Source organism: Thermobia domestica, chromosome 2 (assembly GCF_964235325.1).
Source record: "Thermobia domestica chromosome 2, izTheDome1.hap1.1, whole genome shotgun sequence".
NCBI lineage: Eukaryota > Metazoa > Arthropoda > Insecta > Zygentoma > Lepismatidae > Thermobia > Thermobia domestica.
The window spans coordinates 151571564-151592368 of NC_137455.1; the positions used below are offsets into that span (position 1 = coordinate 151571564).

The 20805-nt window shown below is 36.7% G+C and overlaps 1 protein-coding gene across 1 annotated transcript in view; it reads right to left on the minus strand.

Moving 5' to 3' along the window:
- Positions 1-6044: 6044 nt before the first annotated feature.
- Positions 6045-20805, minus strand: part of alien (COP9 signalosome complex subunit 2 alien) — a 57496-nt gene continuing 42735 nt past the window's right edge. Inside the window, exon 9 of the mRNA XM_081747258.1 lies at positions 6045-12861. Within this exon, the coding sequence (XP_081603384.1) occupies positions 12717-12861 (145 nt within the window). The 3' untranslated portion in view covers positions 6045-12716. The remainder of the gene's footprint in view (positions 12862-20805) is intronic.

The following is a 20805-nucleotide window of genomic DNA, read 5'->3' on the forward strand; positions in this document are numbered from 1 at the left end:
TATTAGTTAATGGAAGTTAAATATTTTCAATATGGAGAAGATTTTTAGGAAAAATAAGAAAGCAACTCTCTCATATGCTTCCTCAATAAATTCATTTATCAGGAAGTTAGTCCTCATAACATGAATTTTGCTGCATTTCCTGATTATCTTACTAAAACACAATGGGAGGCCAAATTTAAAGAATATATGTGGCTGAGATACAATAAAGGTGGATTTGGTTGTTCTATATGTACAAGTGCGAAGGAAACTGTATCCATTCAAATCTGAAAATTTGAGCATGGACGGACGGAGTTAGGATTTTCTGCTATGGAGGGGAGCGGACCTTCCGGGAGTCTGAAATTCCTATCAGTCTACTGGGGATGCGGGAGTTGTCCTGCGACAAATTGTTTAAAAATTGTCTATATAGAAACTCGGTTTTTGAGCATTTTAGCGTATAAATCTCTATAATAAAACATAAGGGGATATTTTTTATTATTCTCAGAAAGTTGGGGACGGGTGGCAAAGTCTCTCCATGCTCCCTTTCTCCGTAACCACGGAGAAGCTTTCCCATGGTTTTGAGTCATTATGTAAATAGAAATGCAATCTTTTAGGCAATATACCCTCACTGTATTTCATCAATTAGATAGCCGGTATGTCGAGTCAAAATTGTAATAAAACATACCGCCTCTGTTTTTTTCCCACTTCGAACACTGATGTCACATTAAATATAAGTGATACAGTAAACTCTTTTATTAAAAGGAAGAAATTATATATATATATATATATATATATATATATATATATATATATATATATATATATATATATAGCGAGAGAGAGAGAGAAGCTGGAAAGGAACGTCCAGTCCAGAGACAGTACAAGAAAAAGTGAATATTAGCTGATCTGATCTTTCTGCACTACATCTAACACTGAGATGCGAAGCAGACTTAAACAGTCCTCCGGTTACTATGACAACCCACGACGTCATGTTCCAATACCGATGGCAGCAACATCCACTCACGACGACACTGATCCCGCCCACCGACAGCGTTGATTGGTTCTTTCGCTGTACAGATGATCCAATCTTATTTCAATAGCGCATATAGGAAGTTGCTCGTCTGTATGTATTCTAGTCTGTGGCCTACAGTCTTTTTCCTTGTATTTACCTATAAGTATGCCAAGCTAAGGCTAGTTTTAGACGGAAGCATTTATCGTAGCAAAAATCGTATCATCGATATCCTACCATGTAAAGTAGCAAATGCTATAGCATTTCCCATGCCATGGCATATCCAATGGCATTTCTTGTCGATAGAACCTGCTCTATTTCGTAGCATTTTCCCCAGCATTTCTGGTCCGATTGCAGCGCCGTGGTGTTAAAAAGAAGCGAAAGATTTTGTGCCAAATATCCATGTTCTTTGTTTCGTGTGGGAAATTGAATTGTAGTAAAGAAAAATGAGTTCGAGTAGGGATGCTGTTTGCCCACATACTTCTTTGTGATTTTCGTTTTTTAATATGATTGACGAGAACTGTTGTTACAATTACTATAGCTATAGCTACCTCACGCTTAATTTCGGATACATAATTGCGCTCTTCTCCAGTGATTTGTTTGCTACGTCACGACAGATGCTTATCAAAATGCTACCATTTAAAAGCACCATATACTTTTGATGCCATAGAATATTATATGAAATTTTTGGCAGCACATCTGCTACGAGAAATGCTAAGATAAATGCTTTCGTCTAAAACTAGCCTAAGGGTGTGAATTTATATAGCGAACACATACAGTGCTTGTCAAAAATTCCGGAACGGCTAAATATCTTGGTTTGAAAGTGTTTTTCTGAAAATTTGAAAGATACAAAAGTTGCAGGATATCAACAGATCTATCGAAATCTCGTGCCCGTCAAAATGTGTGCGACCCCGTGTGGGCCCATCTGTGATTTTTCAAATTAGAGCCCCCATTTTTTATTCCAAATTCAGTATCTACGGAACAAACTAAATCAGAATATGTACTGCTCAAAGCTGTAGGATGTGAATATTAGACCCTACAGGACCGGAAAAACTATTAAAGTGGGTTCTGTGAAAAGTTCTAGAACGGCTAAACACCTCGATTAGAATACGTTTTTCTGAAAACTTGAAACATATAAAAGTTGCAGGATATCAATAGAAGTATCGGAAGCCCCTGCCTTTCAAAATGTGTGCGGCCCTGTGTGGGCCCCAAGGGTCCCATCTGTGATTTTTTGAATGAGAGCTCCCATTTTTTATTCCAAATTCGATACCTACGGAACAAACTAAATCAGAATATGTAGTGCTCAAAGCTTAAGGTGTAAATACCAGACCCTACAGGGCCGGAAAGACTATTACGGTAAGTAGTTTAAGAAGTAGGGAAGAGCTAAATACCCCTATTAGATTGTTTTTTTTTTTCTGAAAACTTGAAACATACAAAAGTTGCAGGAGACATCAACAAACCTATCGGAAGACCGTGCCTGTCAAAATATGTGCGGCCCTGTTTGGGCTCCACGGGACCCAACTGTTTTTTTTTTTTTTTTTTTTTTTTTTTTTTTTATGAGAGCTCCCATTTTTATTCCAAATTCGATATCTACAGAACAAACTTAATCAGAATATGTATTGCTCAGAGCTGTAGGATATGAGTACCAGGCCCTACATTGCCGGAAAAACTATTAGGGTGAGTAGTGTGAAAAGTTTCGGGAGGGCTAAATATCTGAAAACTTCTAAGTTACAAAAATTGCATGAAAATCAACAAGATTGTTGGGCTGGTAGGAAAATGAAAATGTTTAGACCCTATGGGCACAAGGGAACCGAAGTGTTATTTTGCAAGTAGGTGCCCCTGTACCAACATGGTGGAAGTGTGCTATAGGTCATAAATATGTTCTGCAAAATTGATCTATTAAACTATGATGGATAGTGTAATTGTGGTGTATGATTGGTAAAGAGAATAGAGGTTTAGAAGAATTCAAGTGTGTATTTACGTAATTATTGGTGTCTTCCCCTCTGAATAGTTTCTTCAATTGAACTCTATTAAGCACAATGAATTTAGCCGAAAGAGAAAGAGTTACTATTCTGATGAAGAGACATTATGGTGATAGAGTAAGGCCATAGAATAGCCACCTACCAGAGGCGGCTTGTGGCTAAATAAATAGGTGAGGCACAGAAAACCGGGTCGTAGTGTTCAGTGGCGATGAAACTAACTCTTCTGCCCCCTCACTCCGTTGCAGGGTTTTTCCTGAGTTTCGGGCTGCTAGTAAGCTAATAAGCATAGTATGAAACCAATCATTTGAAAGGATATAAAGCCGAGGTTTCCCACGTTGTAGGGGCGTTATTTTCGCTACTGTCAATGTTATATCTGCAGAAGACGAAGTGGCATTCGTTAATCTATATTTCCTTATATTTTGTTACAAAAATGACCTTGCTTTTAAGATAACGATTGTTAGGTTAGAATATTTTTTCTTCCACGTTTAATCATTGTCACAGGCGCAAATCTGTCTTCAACATGGGGGGGGGGGGGAGTTAAGACCGTTCTGCCCATAATCTTTTTTAAGCGATGTTCAAAATATTTATATGTAGTTGAAGGAATATGAAGTTGAAAAACTATGCTGTGAAGGAGCAGGGGAGCAGAGTTGTCTTCAACATTGAGAGGTGGGCAGATTTGAGGCTTATTCTGGGGGGGGGAGCATCAATTTCATCTCTTTCCTTTGTGACAGTCGCAGTCGGAAACAAATCATCACATTTCTCCCCCCAAAAAACATTTCAAATAGGATTACTGGGAGTTCCAAGATTGAGGGGACATGTTCCCCTCAACTCTCGGGATTTGCGCCAATGATCCTGTTGCTTCTTCCCTTACCTACAAAAATCTATATCCTATACGGAAAATAGAGAAAACATATATAGGTATACTAAACACACACAAGTAAGTTATGCGTTGAGTTTCAAACATAAATATTAAAACAGGAACTTAACCTTACTTGTACAAAACAACGATGCGACGATCCTTTTGTGTTGCATATCGTGTGATCGCACGAACCAATGTCCTCTATCATGTACACATTAATTCAGCACAATTCCCATCTTTTAACACACTGTCACAAACTTACAAAAAGTACCCCCACCCATTAATATCTTACAAATGCACAATATCACTTGAAAACAAGATAAAACCTGCAGAAAATCGCGATATTACACCCGATCTATCCGTCGATTTTCTCGCTCTTACTGCGAAAATGTTTCACAGTATTGTCATAATTGTTATAGATATTTTTTTCGTCAACGTTTTTAACATGTTTACTAGAAATTAAGTATAGACCACTATATATTTTGAAAACCAGATAATTCCCTTCAAAGGAAATATTATATTTCCTCAGTAAAAAGTTCTAAAAGTTTAAAAAGGTTGTTAATGTGAAAGAAATAGCATATGTAATTGGTTACTTGTATATAATCAGTGAAACTAATACTAGTAAATTAATCAAGAAATTAACATCTCGTTACTTGCTAGTGTAGACTTTTAGACGAAATATTCCTTTCCTTAAATGCTTACTACATAATATAAATGCATGCAATAGTAATTAGTGGAAGAAGAAGAAAACAACAGAAGAACAAGAATAGGAAAAATATTAGTATTATTTGTAAATATAAGAAAACTGAATATGAAGTTAAAATGTGTTTATTATTTCAATGAATAAGCATTAGTATGGAAAAGAGGAAAATGTAATTGAGAAAAAATGCAAAGAATTACATTGAAAATATTTTTTTAAAAAAATCTTATTCCTATCCATCCTTCGATCAACGAACAAAGCAATTTAGACTAGATATATTTCATGTTGCCTACAGAATGCCGTTGTCGTATTCCTTTACCAAATTAAAATAATAAAACTAAATAACATATTTGATAATCTCCAGAAAGAAATTTTTGTGAACTTTATACACTTAACTATTGGCTTACTACAAATACGTAAATTGATTCTAAAGTAATGAGGATGTATGCAGTTCAGCAAATGAAAACTTTAGTATAAAAAGTTTACCAAAGCATCTTCCTTGAGGGTTATTATGTAACTTATTTGGTTCCCATAGCTGTAGCCTTTTTATTATTATTATTATTTTTTCTTATTCGTTTTACAACTTCCAGCGCATTACTTCCAACTTTACCACGGACAGTTTAACACTTAAGTACTCACGCGGGGTGTACACAGACTCCCAAACAGGTAAATTTTGTGTTGTTAGCCAAAAGTCCTGATAAAAAAAAAAAAAAGTAACAATGACTCGAAAAGAGTACAAAAAAATCTAATTGCAGCAAATACTTTTAAAAACATGTCTAGAGTTGTGCTATATTCTCCTAATTATTTAAAAAAAATATTTTTACTGTAAAAAAAATGATCAATTTGGGGATCTATTAGACCCCCGTGTGAGCGCTGCTGTCACAAAAAAGGGCGCGAGTATTTTACAGGTTAAAGAACTAAATCACAATATATCTTGAATTTGTATTATGTAAATAACAGTTGGAAAAGCTGGGAATAACTAACAGTAATGAAGGCCTCAAACTAAATTACATCCACGCGAATTCGCAAAATATAGGTAAAATATGAACTGAAAACCAGTAAATGAAATTAGTTGTTTACAAGCGTTCTTCCTCTCATTCTTAGAGTAACGTAAATATTAATTTACGCAGCCAAAATATTTGACTGTAAAGTTTAATAGTATTACTGTTACTGAAAAGTTCAAACATAATTTGGAATATGTTTATGCTCACTAATACCACTTATTATTACGGAGAGTGTAATCCATTTAATATCTATACCACTTTCTACTTTATTTCTTTGAAGTGAAAACTATCTTTTATGCAACTTGAAAGACATTCAAACACGAAACGTAATCTACCATATAATGCGAACTTTGGGAATCTGTGCAACTCACGGACTCGATTTTGATTTGGTAAAATATAAAGAGGAAATGTTATTATTATTTAAAAAAAAAAAAAAAAAAAAAAGCTTTGTCAAGAAGGAAACTAGTTTTATTGAGAAAAATACTGCTCACTGCGTCAGTCTTTTTTTTTGGGGGGGGGGGTGTCAAAATGGGACGTTCCTACCTTCATCAGACACTGAACCTTCGTGTAAATACAATTATCATACTTAATTTCTAAAAGAATATCTTCATCTTAGTTACAAATTCCGGTTACAATCCTGCTAAATGTGCGAAAAATTGCTCACTGTATTCAAGTTGAGTAAATTGTTGTCTTTCTTCCAATTTTGTGATTATTTTGTTAATAGTCTAAATATCTATTTTTTCTATTTTTAGTGTCTTTTATACAATATTTAATGAAATACAATGTCTTTTAAATAACATTTACTGGAATGAATCATCTCATTTTCATTCTTATCACAAGTGAGGCGATTGGCTGCGGTGGCTCAGTGAAGGAGCATTCACTTCTGGTGCGTGGGATTCCTGTTTCAATCCAAAGTGAATTTTGCGGTGGACAAACATCGTGTGTGTGGCTTTTCTTAGGGTTCTCCCACTTCCTTCATTCCACCATTATCACTCATTTCATCATCACAGCCTCCCTTAGCCTCGATGCATAATCGTGGAACATTAAACTAAAGAAGTGAGGTGTTTAGACTAAATAAATTGGAAGAAAGAAGCCAGTTTATTTACTTAACTTTAGTACAGCGAGTACATTTTCGTCTTCAGCTGTAATTCATCAAGCAATAGTAGTTTTCTGAAAGGATCTGTGCTAACGATGACAATAACCATTTGCAGAAACGTATCGAGTTAAATAAATGAAAGGGAACTTTCAGGTAAGCAAAATTTTAATATGTATTTAATATGCATCCTATTGAATCAAGCAGCAATCTCTCAAGCATTCTTCCTTCCGAGTTTTTAATACATCCCATATCGTACTTTCTTCTTTTACCATTTCTAGTTCTTCTTCATGTGTTTTCAGTTTGACCCTGCTAGTTTTCTCCATGTCAACATTTTAGAAACCTTTAATTGTTTTTGTTGCAATGACACGTAATGTCCATGTCTTTTTCTTAACAAAATATACTTTCCTTCTTCTTCATTGATTTAATTACTTGTTTCCATTTCTCGTTTACACTTCGTCTTCACTAACAATCTTACCCAGGCACCGAAAGCTACTCATCTTTTCCATATTCTTTTCTCCTATTTCTATATTTGAGAAAGATAGCTTCGTTGCTATTTCCACTGATTTTCTCTTTCAAACATTTATCCCATATTCTTCACAGCTTTTTCTCGAATTCTCTAACAACATATCTTTTTTGTTCACATTCTGGAAAAAGAGACACAACGTAAGCACCTAATCCTTCCAATTCCCTCCGAAAAATCCACTTCTCTCCTTCGCTATCTTTTCTAGATAAAATATTAAATAACATTTGTGAAAAGCAATATTCCTGTCACACTTCCTTTTGAAGTGCACTCTCCTTTGTAATTTTCTTCGCCCATTTTAACTTTTTACTTGTTAGTTTATGAGTCTTCGGTTTTCGTTCCAACCAACCTTCGTTAAAACACTCATCAAAGAGAAAAAAAAAACTTTCCAGCTCATTTGGTCAAAAGTCTTTTTTAAATGAATACACCCTACATATCTGCCTGCGACTTTGTGGCCCTTTTCTACAAACCTTTCACCGATCATTCTGGAAAAACTAATAGCATCTGCTCTCCGTTACTGAAAGTTCCTCCTCAGCTCCATAATTTGCTAATGGTCGAAGTTTAGTTTTTCAGTCTCTTCTTTGCGGTACCCTACTACTTTCTCTGTAACCTAATGCAAGCATAGTACTTCTTTAATTGCATCTATCTTTTCTGCACTTGAACCTTTTTCCGTTTCTTCAAAGTTTCATATGAATCGATTCTTTAAATTTTTCACAATATCCAACTCCTTGCTCCCTACTTTTCTTCTAGCTGTATTTTCCAGTTGGATTTCCACTTCGACTAGCACAAGTGTCCGCTCTGTTGAGTCTCCGTGTTCTTTATACTACTGAATCAAAACACTAAGTATTTGATATATGCGGCCAGCTATTCAGGACTTCCATATATGTCTGCTCTTTCACTGGCAATTAAGAATGATTTCTGTCTTTAGAAATTAGCCAATTTTTTTCATCTTTCATACACACGCCTAACAGAAATTGGCCATTTTTTTTTCTTTCTTCATCTTTCATACACACGCCTAACTCATATTTGCCCCCGAAACTACCTTCCTATCCATTCTCAACAACCACATTAAAATCTCTCATTACAGTTTTGCAAACATTCCTCCTTGCCTACGATTTATTCTATTGTAGTTTTTTCCTCTACTTATTTAGTTGTTTACAGTGAGAAATGTGTATGTCTGTATCACGTCTTTCCCTTATCACCGAATTCTACAAACATTATCTTCTCTTTCAGGTACTTAACAAGAATTACTACTCACTCACCATTACCACGCCTTTCTCATTACCTGAGTCAGAGATCCTATTCTTTTCGCGTCGCAATTCCCCACCACTTTTCTTCCTAGCTTCACAGGTTCCTACCAGGCCTCGGATTATTTTGTTTCACCTATTGTTTCTTCTTTGTGTCTTGCTTCTCTTGTTACCTGTAGTTATGTTTCCAATATTGCTATGCCTTGCCCAAAATCTTTCCCGAAAAATCCCCCCGCCTCTATAATTCAATTTATACAACTTGTCCCATGTGACACTTGTTTTCCTGTTTGTTTTTTTCTTCCTGCACGTGGTCATAACAATCAGCCAAGAAAGACTGTTTCCACGGCAACAGCACCTTCAGCCAATTATAGTGGCTCATTTCTCTCGCTCTGCAGTGGTAAACATTCCACCCTCTCCGCACGTTGCCAGTTTGAATATAAACAAATGCACATTGTTTTAGTCGGATGTCAACTTGACTAGTGGACCCGCTAGTAGCATTCGTTTTAGTTCTCTTTTGTGTCATTTAATTTTATAAAACTGAGATTTACTTGCAGTGAATAATTTGGTGTTTCGTATATACGGTACTTCAGTGTTTACTGCATTATTTATTTCTAATTCTCTCTCTCTCTTTTGTGCGTGTGTGTGTATGTCCTCTAAAATGGATGAAGTGGGAGAAAGTTCAAATCTTGTTCGTCGAAGAAGGGGGCGACGAAGAATTCATTCGCCTGTAAAGAAATATTCAAAAATTGGACAGGGTGTCGCTTTACGAGGCCAAGCTCGCGAGATGGTGTGTTCACTACGCGAATACTTTGAGTGGAAAAGAGAAAATGGTGGTCCTCTTATCGATGTAAATCGAGTTACAGAAAGGGCAGCAGCTGCCCTTAAAATCAGCAGAAAAACAGTGGCGCGAATTGGGAAAGAAAAAATAAGGAAAGAAGAGGAACTTGAGAAAGAAGAACAAGGAAAGGACGAGCCTGGACCATCGCAGGTACTGCTTGAAACTCCAGGAAAACATCACTGCTATGAAAAGAAGGTCACAAATCTCGATTCATTCCAGTGGGATGCCCTTCGTCGCCACATTTACTCTTATTATATGCGCAAGGAGCATCCTACATTAAGCAAGCTCCAAGTCAGCCTTAAAGAAGCAAACTTGTTCCACGGAAGTAAGTTCTCACTTAGAAGCTGTCTCATAGACCTGGGGTTCGAATTTAATAAATTCTCCAAACGCACAGTGCTGATGGAAAGAAGTGACATCGTGGCTTGGCGTTGTCGGTACCTCAGAGCTATGAAGAAATGTGATTATAATAATGTAGTTTGGTTAGATGAGACATGGGTCAATGCAGGCCACACATTAGAAAAAGGCTGGACCGATCATGCTGCGCATAGTACAATGAACGCACCAATAGGGAAGGGGGGAAGAATAATTGTTCTTCATGTTGGCACATCTCGTGGTTTTGTCCCAAACTGCCTCCTCATTTTCAGATCTAAAAGAACTGGTGATTATCACGAGGAAATGAACTTCGATACATTTACAAAGTGGTTCCAAGAATCTCTTGGAAAATATATCCCCTAAATCCATCATCGTTATGGACAATGCCCCATACCATTCTGTTATGCTCGACAAACCTCCAACAACTCAGTCCCGGAAGTGAGGTCTTGGACTGGTTAAAGCGCAATACTAATGTGCAGTTAGAACCTGACATGAAGAAGGCAGAGCTTCTAGAACTGGTGACCATATACAAGCCCAAATTCCCTTTGTACAGAATCCACGAATTAGCAAGGGAAAAGGGTCACCAGGTCATAAGACTTCCCCCCTACCACGCCCACTTCAACCCTATAGAAAATATTTGGGCGCAAGTAAAAGGATACGTCGCGAGGGAAAATAAAAAAATCACAGTGGCAGAAGTGGAAAGACTTACAAAAGAAGCAACTGATAGTGTCACTGCGGAAGACTGGGCTAATTGTTCAATATTCGAAGAAGCTCCTAGACGAGCAATGGGATAAAGAGGGAATACTTGAACAGTGTATGGAGGAAGTGATAATATCTGTTAATTCCAGCTCCGAAAGTTACAGTGATTCTTCACTGGGAGTATCCCCAATCACACAGTAAACGTAAGTACATTTCTCTTTCTTCTTTACTGCTATATATATTAATTTTTAAAATTATAGCAATACAAATGTCACGAGTTCAAAATGAAGACGTGTTGTTTGCGATATGTGGTATACAAACGTAAGTTCAGTAATTATAAACAAGGTTCAGTATTGATGTTAGTAATTTTGCTACAGCTGTATGGAAATTCCTGTTTTCTGCAGTGAACGTAAAAGTTTCCTATAGAAATAAAGTCAGAGGGAGGAATGGTTGGATTTACCGTACTTTAATATTCTACCAATGAAATTTACAATAATGTTTGTCTCCCTCATGAGTGCGTGTTTAAATAAGCGTTCTACATTTAGTAAACGTTGATATGGAACAAGAAATAATTCACTCGTTCTACTCGTGTAGTTTCCATACCCGACGCAAAAGCTGGCAACGCAGCATCGAGCACCACGTGCACGCAGCTAGCTGTCACACGGGACAAGTAGCATCTATTGCACTGTAGTAGATTTTAATCAAAGATATTTTAACTTCAGAGCTTTTTTTTTATCCTGCAAATGACCTAACTCCCAAGTAGACTTTAATGAAGGATATCCTACCTTTGGAACTATTTTTATTCTGCGAATGAAAATTGTATGTTCTCTCTGTCCCTTTCTTTTGTCGGCGAATACGAGAAATAGTGCAAGAGTTTCTTGTTTCCCATACTACACTATTCCAGCCGTTAAATTCGCTCTGACCATGCTTGGTATTAGTGGAAATCCTTTTGATTTCTGCCAACTTATCTACTGGGTCGTCTCCTAAAAGATACTCTTGATCTAGCTACTCCATTTAGTGCAATTCGGCAGGGGTGTCCTTTTAATAATATGCAATCCTTTCCACCTGCCACAAAAAGAACTTCGTAAATATGGTGCCTATCGGAAAGATCAGCATACTCAGAGCATGGTAGAAGAACTTCATGTTCAATATTTCTAGCTGCCCAAAATCTAGTTACACACCATTTGGAACCATAAATAAAACATCATCCTCATCATGGTTCATTAAGTTAATTCTTAGAATACACCATTTCAGGTGATAAAAACAATCAACATAACTAGCCCATTAAACCTAAAAAGAATGTACTTTTTGTATACGTATTTTTAAATGGCTCAACTGCAACTCAGTATCTTTAGGATTAATGAATACGTGTACAAGGGTACCAAGAATGGATATAGAATTCTCAGACAATTACTAGTTATCACCAATGGAAAAGGAATAACCCTTCATTCATAGAAGTAAGTTAGTTTAGAACGCATATACATATACTTCCTCAATCAATTAAGAGACTCTTAGCATTTCTATTGTCTTCTGAATTTAAATGCAATGGAAGATCAAAAAACCCTCAGCATTCATCATAGAAACCGTATTAAAAATGTAGTAAACATAAATTGATAAATTAATTTTCTAGTTTACTTACTATGGTATTTTATCAAATGCTGTACAGCGTAATCAAATATACATGTCTTCAATTCAATTTAATATTTCACTGCAGGGAAATATTAAAGGGGGAAACTAAATAAAGATCTTTAGAATAATATACAGCACGAACTAAAGCTTACTTACACATGTGCATATATAAATAGATCACATAATACGTTACTGGTGGCAAGAGTAACACTAAACTGGGCAAAAATTTCAGCATACAGTGGATGACAGAATGTTAAAATAAAGAAAGAAAAAAATCAAGAGGAATGAAAAGAAAAGTAGGTTGGTGAATATTTCATATTAAACATCCAAACGTCTGCTAATGAAAAGGCATTTGCCGTTAACTGTCCGTATCACATACGCCATTATACACTAAATTAAAATGACGCAAATATTTTCTTACGCAAATGTTATTTTTCTTTATTATGTATTAACTGTCCACGATTTTAAGTTACAGTTGAATGCATTAAGCATTCAGAATTAAATAATGATGCTGTGATTTTTTTTTCTTTTTTCGTTCAAAGTCAAAATGCCGAATGACTGCAGCAATGATGGTGAGGAACAAAATTAGCACACCCAGTTTTCACTTTCAATACTTCACGACACCCACATACTTTTAGTTGGTAGACACAGTAAACACCATGTTCTTTTGAGCTTCATAACCTCGTTTCTCTCTTTAGCATTGTAGAAAATCTGCGCACTTTCTCTCGGCACTAACAATTGTTTAATTCCAAAATATCTGTAGTTCACGAGTTTATATCACACTTTTAGGCCATCTTATTAACAACAGCCTGATGTAAGCTGGCGAGTTGATTTGTCCACTTATCTAAAGCGTTATATCGAGCAGCGCCCTGGGTCTGTTTGTCTAATTCCAACACCTGGTTCACTTGATCTATTCGGCCACGTATTGTACTGAAAAAATGAAGAAAAATAATAATTAGAATAAGTAAAACAAAAAGTCTGCATTAATACTAGTTCCTATTGGACTCACTTTACATCAAAATTTATTTATTTATTTATAAATATTTATGGGCATTTATGGCCTTAAGCCGTCACGTATGAGGGTTGACGTGAGCACACTAACCCAGAACCTTTCATCTTTCTAGTCGAGAGCGTAAGGGACTACGCTACGCGGGGCCGCTACACCAAAACTGAAAAAAGAAAAATTTTAAGCAAAACAATAATGGCACGGTAAATATAAGTTTCTCAATTTTTAAATTCGCACGCTGCATCATCAACACGGTCTCATAAAATTGAAAGGTCTTCAGAAAGGTGAGGTCCCTCCAAACCTAAAGTCAATCACAGCCAACGGTGGAAAGCATTGTTGCTAACTTCATTTTTGCAAAAATAGTCTACTAACAATTCAACAGTTCTGTATTATCAACTACATTAAACTTCTGTATTATCCTGCAATAAACTCTATTCTGGTCCCCCTCCCTGCTAGGCTAGAAGCTAGCGCGCGCCTTTGGTGTATGAAGTTCTGGGTTCGATTGAACGAATTACGGAGGTTCAGATTCCACTTCAAACTGCATCTCCACGTCTCATATAGCCTCCGTGCTGAAAGAAACACTAAATTCCAATCTAACCAACCAACTAATTAATTCTTGTTACCAAAGGGTGTTTTGAAAGTAGCTAATTTCATCTCTTTAAATCTTATTTAATTTCATTTAATCTCTAGAAAAATAATTAGTCTGTCGCTGTTGGAAATATTACACCTTTTTTTAAGATTCTTTTTAACGGTCTCCTCGAACCCCCTTCTTATGAGTGGCAATGATTATCAATGAAATATTTGGCAGATCTGAGGCAGTTCATTTTTCACATGGATTATGGCAGGCTTAATGTGGGCGTGAACTGTTTCAAACATCAAACAATCACTAAATATATACACTCACCGGACAAAAAATTAGTCACCCCTCAAGAATTCGTGAACAGCAGTAATTAATAGCGTGTAACACCACCTCTGGCTTTGATAACCGCCTGAATTCAGTTTGGAAGCGAGTCCACAAGGTTTTTCAGGTATGTCACATCCAGTTGAAGCAACTCGTTTAGGATTTGATCGCGCAAATCCGCCAAACTGCGTGGATGCCGATTTCGGCGTTTTACCTGCTGTTCCAACATGTCCCACAGATTCTCGATGTGGTTCAAGTCTGGTGACTTTGCAGGCCAATCTAGATGGAAGAGGGTTCGGAAGTGTTCATCATACCACACACAAATTGTTCTAGCCCTATGAACTTTGCTGTTGTCGTCTTGAAAAATAGGAGTCTCCAGAGCATACTTATCATGAAGATGTTGACTGAAAGGCAACACTTGCTCATCCAGAATGTTCAAATACACATGCTGGTTCATTGTAGTGGTGACCTCAGTAAGTGGGCCCAATTCATGATAAGAAAAACACCCCCAAAACATCACAGACCCCCCACCGGCTTGAACATGCCCTTGATGCCTTTGCACACATTCAAGATGAAATGCTTCATGTGACCTTCGGTGCACTCGACGACGTGCGTCATTGGAATACAAGCAAAAACGTGATTCGTCAGACCACATTACCTTCCGCCAGTCAGCTACTGTCCACGTTTGGTGATTTCTGGCCCATTGAAGACGAGCAGCTTTATGTGCCTGTGTGAGTAATGGCCCCTTGCGAGGTGCCCGACTCCAAATGTTCAATGCATGCAGTTCCCGTCGTACTGTTCTTTCGCTAACAGGTTGGGATGGACCTGCATTCACTGTCTGCAGCAATTCCTGTCGGGTTTGGAACCGATTTTCATTCACAAGCCGAGAAACGCGTCTCCGATCCCTTTCAGTCATGATCTTCTTCTGACCACAATTCTGACGCCGTGTTTCGTGGCCACGTGTATGACACCACTACTTGTACACGCGTTGAACAGTTCACTGCGAAACACGAACAAATCCAGCACCTTCCTTCACCGTATGACCATGGGCACGGCCAAACACGATTGCCCCTTTTTTGCCACTCTGTTACATCATTACTTTTACCCATTTTGACGGACACTGTCCACTTGCAATACACTTGTCTCACTGACTGAAGCTGCCTTATAGTTCCGTAGAGGCAGTACGCTCACAGTTGTGCACGTGACTCGACTGCTGTGCCATCTGTACAGGCTTTACGATTCATTTCTCCTTCTGCACAAGGGTGACTAATTTTTTGTCCAGTGAGTGTATATGCAAAGATAACCGCATTCATCTGTGTAAAAAACTGCAAATTGAGAAGTAGTTCCATGGCTCCTGTCCCATGGTATTCTTAACTATAAATGAATGACTTTCACTGAAGTTCAATAATATTTATTATTTCGTCTTTCAAAATTTCTTTTAGTAATAATCATTGAGCTTATCATTATAAGCCTAAAGAGCACAAATTTCATCTGATGAGATTGAAAAATATTCGACAAAATATCAGGGTAACAGAATACATATGGAGGAGTCCGATGCACCACTGCCATTGCCAGGCGTAAGACGTAGAGAAGGAAGAAGACTCGTTGCTTATTATTCTGCCTGTGACTTCCCCTATGAAGATCTGCAATGAAGTGTGTGCAATAGTGCAATGCCGTCAAAATTAGGTCGCTATTGGAAAAGGCATATCACAGCCATTTCCCAAACAGTTTAACCTTAACATGATTGTGAAATTATAGAAATAATGGTGGACCGTCAGAAAAATGTGTATTCCGTAGTAACCGGCTACAAAGGCCCGTGAAGATACATTCAGATACAAGACGACTCCAGTGGAAGAAACGAATGTGCTGTTTGCCATACGTTGTCGGATGGCTTACCATGACAAGTCACCACCACAAAAGATGGCCCGGAGAGTCCATTTAAGTACATATACATAATAATAGTAAATATCTTTAATATTTTTCGTAACATTGTCCTAAGAAAACTTCTAGGGCTTACTTCATCACTTATGGTGGATCTTACTTCCTTTAGGAATTATTTTCTACAAGATTAAGGTTTAGTGTGTGGTTCTTCAAATATGGCTAATATTCCAATTATTTTTTCAAATGTTACTATGCAATAGATAATATCTTAAAGAGACACACATTAGGTTAAAATATGACTCTGTAGTATATGTAATTTGGCTTGGAGACTGGCTGTTTGATCCTTTTGTATTTTACTATTTCAATATTAGTGATTTTCTGGTAATTTTTCGAGTTTTTGGTAATTCTCTGAGCCGCGGTCACGAACGCAGGAATTTACTTCGGGAGAGCTTCAAAGCTTTGGGCGGAAGTTCAACTTCAATACGAGGATAAATTATATTACAAAAGGTAAAACCACACATAAATTTATTCTAAATTTATACAAAAAAGTCGATATTTCGTGGACGGCGAACCCAGAGGACCCATCCCTTGCATTTAACACGTTCCTGCAGTCAAATGTCACACGAATTATAATACGAAATTAAGACAGTATGTGTGTCTCTTGAGCCTACATCAGAGTTGTCAAGAAAAATATTACCCTCTTTCTAAGTATATTTACACCCTCATCTCGTATTACATCTACAACTATAACCTCAGACCACAGAAAGGTATCATTTGACATTCAGAAACTTTAAGTTATATTCTGGACTTTTTTTCTGAAATAAATAAATAACGATATTTTGATATTGATACGAGGTATATGTTACTTGGAAGAAAACGCGTTGAGTATGTACAGAGACAAATAGCTCCAAAGTTACTGACTTCTTCAGTTAGTTCTAAGACGCTCTGCTTAGATGTGTCATATCTTTTGTTTGGCACCATCAGTTTCTACCAGTGGTGCACACAAAATTTCATCAAGAGGGAAGGGATTCAAACACCCAAACTCATATAATTTCAGGATACGTGCGATTTTCGTATACACATCTTCTGATGATACGTGTTTATTTTCTACAATATCTCTTTGAAGGGAGGGGGACAACCCGGAACACTTCTTTGCGTACGCATTGCCTTTCACAGGCTATAATTGTAGGAATGTTTGTTACAGAAAATCACATTTTGTATAAGACTCCTCAATACATGACTGAACCATCATGTCAAAATTCATACAAGTATCAGAGTTTGAGCCCAAAAGTTATTTAACATTGATTAACTAATGTCCGAGAAGTATTAGTGAGGGTCAAATATTCGGTCAGTGTACATCTTAACGTCAGACAGCAGAATCAAATGATTATTATCTCTAAAATCCTCACAAAGAAAAGGATGTAAACGGTAAATACTAAAAAAAGGAAAAAAATATTTTTTTCTTCTAAATCTTTTCCCAGTTAGCAAGGGATGACGGCTTTGCAGATCGCTGTCCGTCACTTGTTTTTATCGTTCTTCACATGATCTCTCCACTTCCCCACATATCGTCCCACATTCAGATCAATAGCATTCACTAGGTGAGATACGTATTCCGAAAGTGGTGGTCTTACATGTTCAAATAATCCAAGTCTACTTTCTGGCAGCTTTTCTACCACTGGTCTCGTTCTTACTGTTCCTCGAATCAGTTCATTCTTAATTTTGTCCACATATCCAACTCATCGTCTTCATCTCTGCAATATGCAACTTCAGTTCCTCTCCTATCTTCGTCGTTGTCCAATATTCCGCTCTGTATAGTATGGCAGATCTAACTACTGCTTTGTAAACTTTTCCTTGAAGGCGTATTGGTACGTTACGGTTACACATACTTCTGCCGCTGCTCTCCATTTTGTCCAACCGCTCCTAATTGTGCTGTTTACATCTTCTTCTATTCTTATATATTATATCTTTATTTTAAATTAATATATTTGGTATTCATATTTGGCGAACGTCACTGAGGCTCCTGGATGACTCGATCTACATTTGTTCGTTTATCCGCCTGCACCACACATACTACAAGGTACAATTTTCGGTCTTTTCAGTTTAAATTTTCAGGATACAAGCACGAGACACACTAAATTTGCTGTATAGATTTCGGCAGCATACAAACGTAAAATTTCAAAATGGCGCAGATTTTTTCAAAATAGCGAGTATTCACGCTACAAAGTGCAATTTTCGGTCTTTTAAGTTGAAATTTTCCGTGTAGAAGCACGAGACATTCTAAATTAGCTGAAGGGCCTATATATTTCGGCGGCAATCCAACGTAAAATTTCAAAATAGCGGCCATCTTTTCAAAACAGCACTGAATAGAAAATTGTTGCAAGTTGTGACAGTGACAATCTTGAAATATAAATCACATTTTAACACTTTTACCCCAAAGACATCGAAATATTTTGGGAAAAAAAAAAACGAAAAAAACACTATATGGGCCCAGGTGGGTTGGGATTTTTAAAACCCTGCAATGAGGCATCTTCTTTTTGTTTCTACTACCACTTTCTTGCTGTTTCCCTCAGTGCTACTGATAGTGCAATCCATTTCTCTTCCATTTGCACCTCTTCTTCCTACATTTGCAGTACTTGCGAAGTGGTAATTTGCTTTCGAATCATTTCATCACTAGTCCCATCTAGTTTCCACTTCTTTGTTCGAACAGGAACATTATGTCGTCTTCTTCCTACTTTTTCTTCTTGATGTAAATCACGGCTACTACGAGGCAGTGTTGTTCCGTTAGACTCTTACTTGGTATTACTTTGCAGTCCTTTGCATCACTAGGTTTTGCCTCTTCCGTAAGATGACTGTATATTCAATTACATGTATCAATACCGAAGCAGCAAAATTACCCACTAAAAAGTTAAACGTAAAAGATGAAAAACTTTTAAAAAACGAGCTGAACTTCTGCGAATGGGTATTTTTTCACAAACTGTTTTCTTCCCTACGTTTTCCTTCAGTTCCAATATTCTATATTGTCTTAGGATTAATTGTTAGAACGTTACATCCTACAATTTACTAAATGAACGGGATTGGAGCTAAATGTCCTCGTTACGTCTTTGGTAGCCAATTATATTTATGGCAAGAGTGACCTATTAGTCTACACAATGACAAATACACAAATAAGGATGGAGGTATGAATCAAAATTAACGAAACTAAAGATAAATACCGTAAGTATGGATACAACTTGTACGCTGTGTATGATAATTTCTTCAATTATAACTTTACTAACTACATAAATTTCAAAACAATTTAATCAATTATAACTTTACTAACTACATAAATTTCAAAACAATTTAATACGTCCAGAAGAAGAGTTTATAGGCACGTATATCATTCTATATTGGGATAAAGATTCCTTTAATAACTTAATCCCAATGGACACAGTTCATGATCTATCGACGCCCCAAAATTATACAACTATCATTGGTATTCTTGTGTTTGACGCGTTACTTCTAACTGCAGACACCAGGTTTGAAAATCATCTACATAATGGTATTCTGAATACTATTCTGTATGATTAATTGTATGCAACTATGATCTATCAATATAATGTATGCAACTAATTTGTTCGTCACTGTGCATTATTATTTTTGAAAGATAACACTAAAAAATGCGTTATTCATATATTTCAAGCTTATTTTATATGGTACGGTAAAAACAAATTTCACCGCCAGTTATGATGTCTTTCTTCTTGTCTTGCTATTGAGAACTATGTTTATTCCTTTTTAAAATAAAGATTAGCGTATTTTTCAATATGTGTAGAATGAGTGTAGCATTTTCCTATTCGTGAAAATAATTTTTAGTTGCGTCTGTGCAGTGAATTAATTGAATTCGCAACGTTTGTTTTCCTTTTTCTGCTGTGTCCTTTAGGCAAAAGAAGAGGATGTGGGAGAGGATTTATAAAACGAACACTGGAAAAACAACACGAAACATTCACGCCTTAGACTTGGTTTCCAATGTTCGTTCAGACATATAGTCAAAGCAGCTCTTTCATGCTTTTAAATACAAATATTTATACTTACGCTTAGACAGCCATTCAAGCATACAATGTTCAGCACGAAATGAAACACCTAGTTCGTTAAACGGCGGCATTCTTCTCGAGAATGTTTTGTCTAACGCTACATGTCTGAATGGATGGTACAGGTTAATCTTAATGAATTAATTTTTGAATTTTAAGCAGGGTAAGTAACAGAACCCATGACTTGGTTTTAACAGCCTAACTTCAGATCGCTCAACCATGTCCCGGAGCTTCAATGTTTCCTAGCATACCTCCACAAGTAACTCCAAATTTGTGAATCCTATTAACTTAGTCTCTAGTTATTATAAAAAGTAATATTTGTAGATCAATCCATCTGAAGTGGTCCAAAGATGGGGAAAATGGTTGCTCGACCATCTCCGAAAATTTTAAAAATTTGAGTGTGATAAACCTTGTGTATGGAAGGTCAATAACACTATTCACATTGTCGTATGTACAAGTGTTCCTGAATGGCTGCCATCTTTGTTGTCGGTGGAGTGCCAATTTATGCATTTGCAAGCGTGTACGAAAACTACAGTTGCTTAGGACGTACGAATCAGACGGACACCAAACAAAAACGAATGTTTAGAGGAGAGACTGAGGTACATGGAAAATATATAATCTTGCTTCTAAATAAATATGCAGAGTTGCAAACCAATACATGAAATCACCAGAAAAAGTACAGAAAATTACACTTTTGAAGGGAAAAAAATGTTGTAATGGTTTAAAGTGAGGAGTTCACAAGCTTTGTGCTGAATACTATTGCATGTAAAGAGTCTGCAGAAATATCCACAGCTATGATACTACTGGCACCGTAGATTTATGGGGGTTTGAAATTGAAGTTTGTGATTTTGATGCCATTTTTGGGGTGTAATATCTCTAAGTGAATAAAATATTGAAAAAAAAAATCAGGACTGATATTACATGGAGAAAAAAGTGAGGACGTGGTAAAAACGTGAAGAAGGCATGTGCGCGACGATGGTCGCAGCTCGGAAAAATTTAATGTTTGGATCTTTTTCATGCTA